At 39.2% G+C, this 13,716-nt stretch overlaps 1 protein-coding gene across 11 annotated transcripts in view; it reads right to left on the reverse strand.

Moving 5' to 3' along the window:
- DOCK10 (dedicator of cytokinesis 10) overlaps positions 1-13,716 on the reverse strand; it is a 166,641-nt gene that overhangs the window by 20,513 nt on the left and 132,412 nt on the right. For 9 of the 11 annotated variants that reach the window (XM_049802824.1, XM_049802821.1, XM_049802826.1 and 6 more), the window contains exons 31-44: positions 12,682-12,726; positions 12,005-12,180; positions 11,756-11,872; positions 10,615-10,726; positions 9,773-9,894; positions 9,573-9,687; positions 9,341-9,407; positions 8,535-8,582; positions 7,765-7,866; positions 5,409-5,533; positions 4,615-4,727; positions 3,742-3,879; positions 1,962-2,144; positions 1,276-1,386 (exon numbers count right to left, since the gene is read on the reverse strand). In XM_049802824.1, coding sequence (XP_049658781.1) covers positions 1,276-1,386; positions 1,962-2,144; positions 3,742-3,879; positions 4,615-4,727; positions 5,409-5,533; positions 7,765-7,866; positions 8,535-8,582; positions 9,341-9,407; positions 9,573-9,687; positions 9,773-9,894; positions 10,615-10,726; positions 11,756-11,872; positions 12,005-12,180; positions 12,682-12,726 — 1,574 coding nt within the window. The remainder of the gene's footprint in view (positions 1-1,275; positions 1,387-1,961; positions 2,145-3,741; positions 3,880-4,614; positions 4,728-5,408; positions 5,534-7,764; positions 7,867-8,534; positions 8,583-9,340; positions 9,408-9,572; positions 9,688-9,772; positions 9,895-10,614; positions 10,727-11,755; positions 11,873-12,004; positions 12,181-12,681; positions 12,727-13,716) is intronic. The other 2 variants (XM_049802820.1, XM_049802818.1) reach the window with 2 other exon arrangements.

A 13,716-nucleotide genomic window follows, 5' to 3' on the forward strand; every position in this document is an offset into this window, starting at 1 on the left:
TCCACAGTTACATACGCATTGTACACAGATCCTTAACTTTTTTTACTGATGTGTCACAGCACCTACTAGATATCCCAGTCACTCAGCTGTACCACTGTCTGTACGCAACAACTCTGCTGAAGCCAGCAAACTGAAACATTTGTTCCTCGGTTGCTTACTGGATCCAGAACTGGATTCTTGTACACTTTCAGCTGACGAACAGTACTGTGCGCTATAGATAGTCCTGCTTAACTACACTCACAGCATGTTTCACCACAGTGAATAAAGCACAACAGCCTGGCTCCTGGCCTTCTCACACTGCGCAAGATTATAACAGTGTCTTTGTATTACACTTATCAGCTGTCCTCGACACATTTAACTAGCTCTGTAGTTTCTCATTTTCAGCTAGGCAATGAAATACATTTCTATTTTCAGACTTTTTTTCCCTTGTTCCCTTTGTTTAAAAGTAAAACCATCCAGAAAAATTAGACGGAATTAAATCCTCTCTCCTCTACATCACGAAGACATGAGCATGTTACAGAAGCAGTGTGACTGACAGCAGTGCTGGGAAATCAAAGCTGCACTTTGAAAACAAATACAATTGTAACTGCATCTTATTAAGTAAGACATCAAACTACTCATGCTAATTATCTACCAATTTGCTTAAAACTAACTTTATTATTAACCTCAGTGGAGATACCCTAAAGTCATCTTCAGAGAAGGAAAAACACCTCCAAAGTACAAAATTCAAAATGTGTGTTGACAAATGTTTGGACAGGAATTGTAATAACTAAAAACTGAAATCCTTTCCCAACACCTTTAATACAGACAATGGATATAATAGCAATGGTAACTAATCTAAGAGCCAAGTGCCTTTTTGAGGGAGTTAGCAAGCTGTTAAAAAACTCAACTGTTGTGCATGTTTTTGCTACACATTTACTGAACAGACTAAAGGGACAGTTTACAGACTCAAAATTGTTTGTCAACAGCAATTGTGTTTCATTAGTCACAATGCATGGTATAATCTCGGACATCAGAAAAATGAACAAAATAAGCAGTGAATAACAAATAATACAATTTTCAAAAAAATCTCTTTGTTTTAAAAATTATTTTCAATTATTAAGCTTCTGAGTCACAAACATTTTAATGAATTTCAGGCTGCCTGAAAAAGGCACACTATGAGTGCATAAATCACTTTCTTAATAAAAGCCTGCAGTTACATTCACTGAAACACTTGCTCCTCTGAAATTGTTGACCTTTTGCAAGAGGTAGTGATTGACAAAAAATGTTTCTTACTTTCATCTGCTTGTCTCCATTAGCAAAATTATTTATAATTGCAAGTGAATGTTGAAAACGAGATCCGCCAATCCCTGCATCTGCTATCAGCTGGCTCACTGCTTTGATGAGCTGTACAGGGGGAACAAACACAGGGTGCAATCAGCAAAGAAAATCAAAGTTTCTGAATAGCTGAATATTTTTCAATCCCTATTTTAGTATCACTTGATGTACCAGGCTAGCAGAGATACACTTTTATACCTGTGTTAAGAAGATAACGTATGTGAACACAAGGACTGTGAGTAATCTTTCCGATGTTTGTAACTGCTCACATTTTGCAGTTGTAAGTGCATTGTTACTGGACTTCACATTTCTGTTACTATACTATCAGATTCTGGTTAGTTCCTTCATCAGCTATGTTCTCACTGCTGTACGCAATGCACGTGAATCAAGAATAGCTATTTATCTGGCTATTTATTGGCTATGCAGCTACATTCACAGCTGTTGCCTCTCCCTGGAACAGAGCCGAGCAGCCCAAGAGCAGCAGAGAATCCAGCCCAATGCCTTCAGACTTGGCAGGAACACAGAGAATTGCCTGTCTGAGGACTCCAAAAGAATTGCTTTGCTACAATGCATAAAAATAATAATAATAATGATAAAAACCAGCACACATCAGCTAAATACTGATGATCTCACACTTCACTTACCTGTAGATGGGATCTGACTATTGATTTCTGCTTGTTAAATTCAAAGTTCTTTCTCATGAAAAAATAAAGAAGAGCAGATGCCTCTGTCTGAGTTGAACGTGACCTATGGTTACAACACTTCAGGATTTCATAGCAGAGTGAACCGCAGAGATCTGCTTGCCCTTGGAAGAATGCTGATGGGAACTATTGAAAAAAACATGTGAATATGTTTAGCACTACTCTTAGGCCTTGGTACAGTCATTCTGAGTTAATACTTTTTTCTGTTAAGCTTTCAGTAAAAACAACTCACTCTCCCATATTCATTCACAGCAGGGTTTAGTGAAAAAATCGGCCATCGGCTGAACACAATCCCGTGTGCAAATTAAGATTAAGTAAAAACTGCACACAGGTTTTCATACAAACACCATATGCAATGCAACAATCCAACCGGCCTCCAGGATGTCCAGACAGCAGCTGGTACACAGCAAGCATAAAAGCAGAGCAGCCTATCTGCAAGGAATGCAGAATAGCTAACCAGGAAAAGTGTGTGTCACGTTCTGCACTACTATAAAAACTGTTCAGGAGAAAGAAAATACCTGGAGTAGCAAAGTCAGTGAACTTCCAGTGGTCAAGGGTTTGAACAGCAGGAGACAACAGAGAGTGAAGGATGGCTCTCCAAACCATACCTACTATTTAGCAGCAGGGTGAATATAAGAGAAGACAGACTGAAAAGAGGTGGAAGACGTACATATTGGCTACCGATCTCAAGTACTGCCTGAGTGGTTCTGCTGCAGAAACCATGACTGATCCCTGTTCCCAGAGAACTATGAAGAGAGAATTCAATCCTGAGAGCTACAGGATGAAAAGGATGATCCTGGATATTTATTCATCCTCCTCACTGCACAGAGTTCTTCCGTTCCTGACTGTCTGGTACGTAATTTAAAGCTGCCTGTGGATAGTTTACTTTGTATTTCCCCCAAGTCCTCAAGCTACCTTACTGGGAGAAGTATGATTTCCTCTTCCTTTCCCCTGAGTTAACAACCAGAAGGAGGCCACATGGTTTAAACTGATCTACACTGTTGCATTTCATAGAAATATCTGGGAGATCAGGCCAGCCTTGCTTATTCTCACTTCCCCATAGCAACTGTTATCCGTGTGCTACGTTCTGGTTCATTTTAAGAGGATCTCATCTGAGTCTATGACTTGGAAATTGTGCAGCCTTTGCAGTTGGCACAAAGTGTCTAATTGCCCATGATCATTTACATATGTGCAATGCAAGCAAATAAACAGTTTGACACATAAGTATGTTTTTGTCCAAAAACTCTTCTGTGTTGAAAACAAGGTATTTGTAAAACTATTAAGTTTGGATGGAATTTTGGTGAAGCATAGGGAGTACTCTCCTGCTAACTCCTCTGGGGACAGCTGTAATCATTCACCACTGGATTCTGCAAGCCAGGTGTCTGCCATGAAGACCATGGACCTCTAGGGTTTCAAGCTTTCTTCCATGGGGGGTAAAAGCATGAAAGCCAATGACATAGCCAGATACCACAGACCTGGACGTTACTTATCTATTTTCTTTACAAGTTTCACTTTCTTCGTAAATTTTTCATTTTCCAAAACACAACTAATTTTTCAGATATTGTGAACTTCTCACTTTTAATCAGCAATAAATCAGAAGATCTTTCTCAGGAATGAGCATTAATACAGTGAAGTTCGGAACTCTGTCAAAGTACCCAACTGCCCTCAAGCTGCACTTGCTGTAACATAATAGGTCAGACTAACAGAAAAAAACCATAGTTACCTTGCCTACAAACAGCCGTAGGGCAGCAAAGACGTGCTTGAGAGCTGCTGCTGACTGGTTGATTTGCAAAAAGAGCATGTGTGTGTCAAAGACTTTCTTCATCAGTGCATTCTGGCAATCGGATTGCTGGAGCTGCCTCTGAAAAGTTCACAGACAAGACAGGACATTCTGGTTATTAAAGTGAATAAACAGAAGAAGGATCTGCTGGATGTTACATCAGAATGTTCCTACAGAGATGCTTTTTTTCAGCGTAAAATCTCCGCAGATGAGGCATTCCCAGCTTGCTGCAGACTCTTTTTACTTGCAGTTTTTCCATGACAGCACTTCCCTGTGCCTGTACTCCTACTTGTAGATGATACACACTAGATTTAAGGGCTAGGGTGGCAGAAAGGAGACACTAAATCTAAAAGGAGCTGCCTGCTGTATTGTATCTGTGAGACCTTCAGGAAGACATCTGGGCCAATATTTGTAGAGCAATTTCTAAAAAGGCAGAGGATCCACCTGCTGGCTTGAAGACATATAGATCATAAGCAGTTTGGAAATAATTTGTCTAAAATGTCTGAAATCTAATGGGATAAGCATGACTCAGATAAGGTGATGTATTAGTAGATGCACAACACTTTCATGCAGAGCAGGGCTGTACACAGCCCTGGATGCATAGGATGCTTTTCTTCCACATCCTTCTACTCAGTTTGGGTATTACGAGTCAATTCCTTCATAAAATACCTTCATTGAGGACTGGCATATCTTGTTTCCCTGTCCTGCTGCCTCAGGCATTTCAAGTTTTCTGTGTGCCTGCTCCCCCAGGCCTTCCTTCCACCACGTATCCTACATAGCACCTGTTCAAGCAGAAAATGAAACAGCAAAACATACCTGGTGATTCAGAGTGTAAAGACACAACAGGTCAAGGATTGTGAGGGAAACTTCTGTAGCAATGTTTGCCTCTGTGTCTACATACTGTACAATGTCCGTTTCATTGGAGGTGCCTGCAACATGTAAAAAGCAAGATAACAAACAACCTTCTGAGTGTAGTTAAAGATTATGTAATTCTGCAATCTGGTCAGTAAGTCTCAGCACAGTAGAGATGGGGTCCTAACTTTACATTTACTGAAGGGGTATTTTGAAGAAAACTGCTCACAGGAGATGAAAGGGAAGGGAATTTGAGTCAACTTTTAACAGCTGCACCACTGATAAGAGTATATTCTTTCATTGTTGCTGCTCATCCTCAAAGGAGGAGAGAAACCTAATTGGAAAGTGGGATAAATGACTTTGATCTCATCATTTAAAGAACTTTCTGTCATGAAAAGGTCACTTTTATTGCTAGATCTAATAAATGTAATATTTCAACCAGTGTACATCTGCTTGTACAGCAAGGTACGTAACCATAGATGCAAGAGATGCTGGGAAGTGGGGAATAACTTGTCATTAGAGGCTATTTAAATATGTCAGGTTATTGTAATTAATTTTGTTTCTAATGAAGTTTGACCAAATTTAAGCTCAGAATTCTTAGTATCCTGGAAAAAAAGCAGAGTCAGCAGCTCTATTTATGTTTAGGCTCTTCTCTTCAGGCTTCCACAGGCACTCATGAGAACAGATTTAATTGTATAGAGCCTGATCCAAACGCCATAGAATTCCAGAGGGAAGTAAATGATTTTTTTTATACTTACTTGCAGTGCTGCTGTCTATCATCTGCAAGAGTTTGGGGTTAGAAAGTGCATTTTTGCCACGGATTATTGGTAACGTTTGAGACCTGTGATGCTTGTGGCCATCGTGACTAGAAGTAGAATGCATCCTGAAATTGAAAGGTACCATTAAAAAACAGAAACAAAGAATAAACTTTCATGCCTGTACATAATTTTTCTATGTCAGAATTTTCTGTAGTACTTCTCAAAGGCTAAGTTAAACAAATTTACGCAATTTTTTTCAGAGAAACAAAGATGAAGAAGAAAGTCAATGAGGTGGACAGAACAAACAGATGTGCTGTGATTTCTGGAGTACACAGGAGACAAAACACTCATTGAACACTGAAAAAAGAGCATCAGCTTAAATAGCTGGCTGATGTTTAGAAAACTGCCTTTGGGTAAAGAGAAACTGAGATGAGTTCTGTTAACTCAGAATACAAGAGAAATATATCCTACTTATGAAAGGACTAATAAAGCTTCTACGAGGGGAAAAAAAATGATGACAACCTGACAATGACAGCAAAAATATGGGCGTGCATATGAGTGTGGTTTTTTAACCTTCTTTGATGCTGACAAACACATCATTAATTTATAATAAGAAGCTTACAACTAACGTACCAATGCTTATCATAATTTTTGAAAGGGTTTTGAATTTGTAACCACTACAGAATTCAGCAAGATTTAACATCTCTCAAAATTCAGGTCACTTATTAAAATATATTTTTATTTAACTTCTTTAAAAAAATGTAGCTTCCTAAATTTGCATAATTTAAAAATATTCTAAGACAGAATTACTTCCTGCACCTAGCTAAATCCTATTTTATGTTGGTTATTTTAACAAAAATAATTTAGAAAATTAACATTTCAGATTTGCAGAAAGAAAATGTTCCCAACACATGTACGGAATTGATGGCTAGACTTTTGCCAATCAATGTGATAAAGTCTTCCATTGATGGTCAACAGTGGAAGGATGTCAGTGGGCACCCTGGCAATCTAATGGATTTGGAAATTTGATCTCAAGGGTTTTTTTGGTGGAGTTTTCTTTGGGGGTGGGGTGGTAAGTCTGGTTTCGTATGACTATTTCAGCAAACTGAAATACATAAATATAAGTAAGTGCAAGTTAGAGCTGTTCACCAGCAATACTTCAACTCTGAACTCATCATCAAAAAATGCTCTGTATTACAACAGGCCAAACAAATAGCCATTTAGACAACAAATGCTGATCTGTGAGGGCATAAAGTGTGAAGGCCCTGGAGACAGCAGAAATGTGACTTTATTTTCTGGATATTGGTTCATCTGCAAACACACAACCAAACAAGAGTCTCCTAAAGGCTGGCGTTCTTGCCAGTTCCAGCTGGGGTAATGAAATCAGTGCTGCTTCTTGAAAACTGCACAGTAGAGGAACAAAGAAAGAAGCATGGCAGGGAAAGCATCTTTTTTTCCCCTTTATGCCATTCCAAGATAAATGCTTATAATGATGAGCGTATTCTAGCTATAAGTAAATGAGAAAAGTCAATGATCCAAGCTCATAAGGAAGGTGGACTTTCTCACCATGCTATTAGATACAACCACAAGCTGCACAGAGTCTAAAGTTTGCTTTCTCCCTAGAGTTCTACATTATTAACATGAAAAGGATCCCACTTTCCCCTAAAAGGATCAAAAATATTATTAAAGATGTGCTGCACCTGCAGCTTATTATCATGCAGTCCATGAAAATGATTAAATCTTGCAATGTTTAGACTAGGAAGATGGAGGAAAAGACTAGGAAAGAAAGGTTCTCTAACTGGCAACATGGACATAACAGTATAGGACTATGCTGCACTTACCAGCATGGAAGTAAAAAGATGGGTGTCAAGCAAACCTACTCTTAAGTTTGACTTTGTGTTGCTAGATACTTCCCTCTCTGCAACCCCACGTTATTGGAGAGAAATTAATTCCCCGGTACTGTAAGTGCATCCATAGATATTTACCCCTAAAGCAGTAAGATTCCATGAAAGCATAAAGTTGCAGACCTATGAATTCCTTCAGGTTGGGGAAAACTGTGGATTATCTTTCAGATAGGGCTCCGAGCTGAAAATAACAGCTACTGTTTCTGCAATACTTAACAATACTGACAGTAACTAAGGATTCTTCTGAACATAACATTTTGAACAACAGTTTATAAGTCAAGTTGAAGTTAAAGGGACTCAATTGTTTTATGGTTTACGGCTTTGGGGGCTCTGAAATGTGTTACATGTTGTGTCAACCTCTTTTTGGTCAACACTGTGACAGTGTACAAGTGCTGGAGGATGACAACAAAGATTATGGTTTTATAGGATTTAATAATACAACATGTCATTACCATTGTGAGAGCAGACCCGACGTCTGGCCAGAGGAGTTTGAACCTTTAAGGGTTCCATTATTCTGGGTGGCCTGAACAAACTTAAAAGCAGCAGCAATCTTCCTGTTAAGAGAAAATAACTGTTAATCTGTTATGGAACATGACATTGATTTTGCCATGCCTCTGAAGAATAAATACAAGCCTGATAAAACCTGCCATAGAGCATGAACTGGTTCATCTGGTGACCTTTTGTTTTTCCACAGCATGACATATAGACAAGTTCACAGTGGTAACATTAAATTAAAAATGAAACATCAACTGAGACAAAGTGTGCATTTCACATTTCACAGCTGGAACACGATCTCATGCTTTTTCAGAGAGAGGGTAGAGACAGAAGCCATTTTATTTGTAATGCTGTGGAACATTTATCTATGCCCATTAAAACTATTCTTTCCATTATATCGATGGAAAATACAGTGCTCAAGTTCCCTTGTTTGGCATATGCTCAGAAACATGGTAGAGAATGGCCCAGTATTTTGGGTTATAAATGCAGTAGTGTTTATCATATCATCACACGCAATTAATCTCTTACACCAGATATGTACTCAGATATCCAGAATATCACAGTAACATTGCATAAAAGAAAAAAATGAAGCATGCATTGGCTTCTGAATGTCAGACTGATGCTTTCAGGAGAAAACTGATAGATACATTGCTAACCTCATTTAAGACTAATGTAATGCAGCAATATTTAAATACTGTAATATACAGTCTATAACTGAGAGAATTACCTTACAATATTGCGCTTTCCTAGATATCTGAAATTTTGCAGACAAACCCTGAAAGATAAAACAACACATTTTATGTCTATTAATGGCTTCCTAATTATGAAAAAATGCTGAATCTTAGTGCCTGTGGTGTATGCACCTCCTAGTAAGCAAACAGAAGAGAATGCAGCAGTTCCCAGCCTAAGGATGCACAATATGTGGCACCACTTTCCACACCTTTTTTCCCTTTCTCCATGGTTGAAGATTCCTGCTTGGTGAGGAGGCAAAGTCAAAAGCAAAGACTTGGCTGCAAAAGCATTGCTTCTTTACCAGCTGAAGTTAAATAACTCACATTTCACTTACAAGACGGTGAGGAAATTCTGAAAATTGCTACCTGCATGGATTCTGCAGACATGCATAGAATGGATTGAGCAAACCACCTTGGAGATGTGAAAAGCGGGTAATCCTACATTACATGGTTTTTCTCATGGTTTGGAAGTTTTGGGGAGCTAAATACTTTTGTTTTTCCTCAAGAGAATAATAGAATCTCAACCCCAAATGGGGAAACTACTAAGAAAATCTCTTTTAGGAGGAACACCTGAAGCATTATACCCCCCTGTTCATGGAGATGACCAACACACTGGAGGATATGGATTTTATTAGGAATGTCTCATTATGATTTTGGAAGATTATAGCAAAATAATCCAAGATACAAGAGCTATCTCAGCCTATTCCACAAGGTGGACAAACCCAAAGAGAAATTACTTACAGCAGTCACTTTAGAATGTCATAATTTAACATCAAATCAACCAACCACAAAGTGAACTTACTCTAAAATGCTGAAAAAGTCTGTTATTTCTGAGAATGGTGCTCGCAACCAGTAGGAAATCAGTGCATCTAAAGGGAGATATTAAAATATATTATGTATCTGTTACAGAGAATTAAACTTGACCTAAAGCCTGTAAAATACACAGATAATTATTCTAATTTAATGTTTATTTAGATTCATCTTTCACAATGTTACAACAATGTAAATTAGGTAGTGAGCGCACATTTTCTTACCTTCTGAAACGGTTTTCATAATGTGAAGAAAACACATAAGAAGGCTTCTAGTTTCAGCTTGATCCAACTTGTCAAAACGAAGAGTTGATCCAATCAAAGACAAAGGTCTCGTGATCTGTTGAATTGGCAGCAAAGGGCCTTGTTAAGTATAGTGATAGGTTTCCACCTCTAGTAACCATTTTCAACATTTGCACATGTACCTTTTCACACGTGTCAGTTCTCTCACTGTTTTTTTCATTGGTACTTGGGTTAGATTCAAGACTTGCTAAGGAAGCTCTGGAGTCAGCATGGTTTGCTGCAGAGATAGCTATTGATGAAAAGGCTGTAAATGAAAGTCATAGCAAACATGCTAAACTAAAACATTTATGGATACAAAAACTACAAGAAATATGGAAAACTTAAAATGTGTCACATGCTGGATTGACACCAGTGCTTTCAACTTCCAATAGCAAAGCTATTGATGGGTATGCTTAGTACTGAAAACATGCAACCGGTTGAAGTAAAATGATTCAGTTTGCTGTTATTCATGGTGTTAAAATAGCCTGTTGCATTCTGTAAGGCCTGACCTAAAGACACAAAAACCAGTGGAAAGATGCCCATGCACTTCCCTGAATTTTGAAATGGGGTTTGGAGGAAGTAAACAAAGTAAGTTGTGTTTCTACCCTTCCATTAAGCCTGGAAAAACTAAGAAAACTTTCCTCCAAGAGATTTCAGGAGTTGACAGGAGAAACCTTGGAACTATTCTTAAGTCAGGCAGAAACTACAAGAATGAACTCAGGCACAGGGATTTGTGAGAGCCTGAATACTGGCATCGTTCCAAAGCAGGAGCATTAAGTGAAGCAGTGGAAGAAGAGCGGCTTCACAAGAGAAATAAAAATCAATCCAAAAACACCCAAAGGGAAGAGAAACATTGTATACCATGTTTCCCTGAATATTGTATGAAATGGGTTAATGATATCCTCCATGAATACTAAGCAGAAAGCACGATGGATTGAGATACACAGAAATCTACTTGTGTGCGTGTTCCATCTGTCGTTTATACCTGCTATAGAGTTCAGAACATCTTTGGAAAAGGACGTGTCCACAGAGTTTGCATGTTTCATTGCTGCCTGGCTCTGAAATCCTCCGGCTGTGCTCAAGTCATCCCTAGATCCCTGTATTTTGAAAGAAACAGAACAAATTCCAGTAAATGATATCACTCAAATTTCATAATGACAGCACACCCAATAGGCTGTTCTTAGACACTGAGCTTGAAAACTTACTTTCAGTTTTTTAGACATGACAGCCTTAAAAGATCCAAGGCTTGCCATAATAAGTTCAATAGTTAGCTGCAATATGAAACCCTCTCATAATTGAAGTTCTAAAGGGCAGAGCAAATCTAACTGTGTTTGCTTCTTAAACACTAGCACAGCATTGGGAAAGAAGCATTAACTGCTGTTAGCAGTGATCAGATGAAACAGGCTCATTTTCTGGAAGGACTGAAAGACACAACACTCCTGCAGAAATGTGTTTCTAGTTTTTAAAGCAGGGCTATGATTATAACACACCTAATCTTTTAAGAAATAAACAACCATGCTCCTCCACATGTGCAGTCTATACAAACATTTTCTGTGGTGGTAAAGCTGTTTTATGATGTTTCTGTGGGTACAGAGACTCCTTCATCTCCTCATATGCACTCCCTCTGCCTCCTGATATAGTACACGGTCCCTCTGTTGTACCAGTGAAACTGCTTGTGGGTTCATGATGTAATACTGCAAAGATTCTGTGGGCAATGGGAGCTTTTCTTTACAACAATGTCTCCTAGCCACCTGCCAAGGGACCTGCCTGAGGACAGGGTCCTCAGCCCCCAGCTGCGGCACCAGGGCAGACATACTGGACGGACTGGCTGGGGCTGCAAACCTCTAACTTTGAGTTTCCAGCCCTGGGACAGCCAGTGTCCTGGGTCTCTTCCAGACCCACAGTCTGTACCCTGCCAGTACAGACTCCCGGGGCCCTGCAGGTGCTCTGCAAATTGAGACCTTCCAAATTAAACACCATGAGTGCAAACAAATCAGCATTTTCAGAACTGCATTTCGTTAGTTAATTTGCGACCAGCATAAACTTGGACCTCTTCCCACCAGATTGACTGGGTCAGACCTCATTTTGATTGTTTCAGTGCTCTGAAAAAAAATCACATGAATTACCTGATTGGAAGTATTGACATTGAAAAGGAACATATCCTTCATGTAAATCCTTGGCATATTGTCCAAAAGCATTCCATAGAGTGGCATGTACAAGTTTGCTATTTGTGCCTGTTTTGCCTAAAAAATAAAAGATACAACATATTCCTGAAGAAACTAACTAACATATACTAGTGGCTAAGGAAGCTTCATATATGTTTAGCTACTGCATGAACAAGCAAGTGAAAAAGAATAAACAAACAGTTTCTTTACCGGCTCTGCGTATCGATCATCAAATGAATGCTTTGCCATTAAGTTTTTAAGCACAGCCAAAGCTAAATGCCTAATATCCTGGTCTTCTTGCAAGGCAAAACCAACCTCCCGCAGCAGGACTCCAATTAGAAAATGTTTACGGCAAAATTCATTGGTCAATGTGTACTCTGGAATATCTTGGAACAGAATGGACAAGAATACTTAAATTAATGTATAGGTTACATACCCACCCACCCCTCCCCCCCCCCCCCCCCGCCATTTTCCAAATTTTCAATAACTTTTATTGATTTAATCCACTGTTAAACCTTGATTTCCTGATCTGACTGCCCCATTCTTGCTCCCTCACTTGCTAGAATGAATTAATCTAATATTATTATTTCTTGAAATCATGCAGTTTTTACAACTTAATAATAGACAATTTATATACACATTCCCATATGAGACTCTCAAATGTTTTGCACACAATAAGATGTTTTGCACTTCTTTGAGGAACAGAGTCCAAACTGTTGTTCTCATATTCTAGCTAGAAGAGTTCTAAACCACAGAGATCCATTCCACTTTTGAAAATGGTAAATAATTTTTGCCTAAGTTTGCCACAGTTAAGTGGCAGCAAAGTAAATCTTACAGCTCTCGATGCACAATTCTGCTTACTTCTTATGCAGTCATTTTGTTCATACCTGATGTTCGATATTCCTGTGTTGACTCTGAAGGCGTCACAGGATCTTCATTTTTCATAAACATAAACCAAAAATAGGCAAAAATAATGCATATTTTTTACTTATTAAGTGTAAATAATATATTTAGTTGGTTTTTTTTTTTTTAAATTTGACTCAAATTTGAATGAAACAGCTTCTACTGTTAAAGAAAGCTATAAGTGTCAGAACTGAACTTACTTTTTGGTGCTGAAAACTGAAGCAAGAAGGAGATAAGGGCCCCTAGTTTGAGAGATGTTGCATAGAGAGATGATTCTGCCTTCCACTGGAAGATACCTTTCACCCTCAGCAACTCAAAGGACCACATCCCAGGTGAACTCCCCAGAGTCCACGGAAAACTGTCAGAACCGGGAACTGTGCCCAGGGCTGAAATCCCAGCGCCTTTGAAACCAAGCGGAAAAGCACCCAGTACTGTGCATTGGCCACAAAGTTAGGTTTAAGTAACAGATTTCAATGCACAAGATGGAATGCATGGAGGCTGCTGGCTTTGGGGCATAGGCAGGGTGGATTCACTCCTGTGGTAGAGCATAGGCAAACCTGTTCATGCTTCTCTGCAAAACAGGGGTTACACACAGTATCCCCTGCCTTGAGAAGCAGCTCAGGAGGTATTACTAACAGATTCTGAAATGGGACTCTCTTGCCTCACTGCTCCAGGTAAAACACTGCAGTATGTGTTGACCATGTAAAGTGCAAGCTTGCCAGAGGCCAAGAAAGTAAATGCACTTGGGAGAAAAGGGCTATTGTGTGGGACCTGTCTGCCAGTCCTTAGAGACACTCTGGAGGCAAAAGTACCAATGGCCTATTATCTGAGAGATGGATGTTTCCAAACTCCTGATGCATGTCCAGTTCAGATCTTCTCCACAAAGAAGGGGCTGTCACACAGACAAGTCATACTCCCAACAGCGGCAGGAAAGCCTGTTCCCAAATAGCAGAGTTCACCATGTCCTTATCACTGCCTCAGCTTCTTCCCCTTCCTACTGTACCTGTTCAACCCATTCC

This window comes from Accipiter gentilis, chromosome 6 (assembly GCF_929443795.1).
Source record: "Accipiter gentilis chromosome 6, bAccGen1.1, whole genome shotgun sequence".
NCBI lineage: Eukaryota > Metazoa > Chordata > Aves > Accipitriformes > Accipitridae > Astur > Astur gentilis.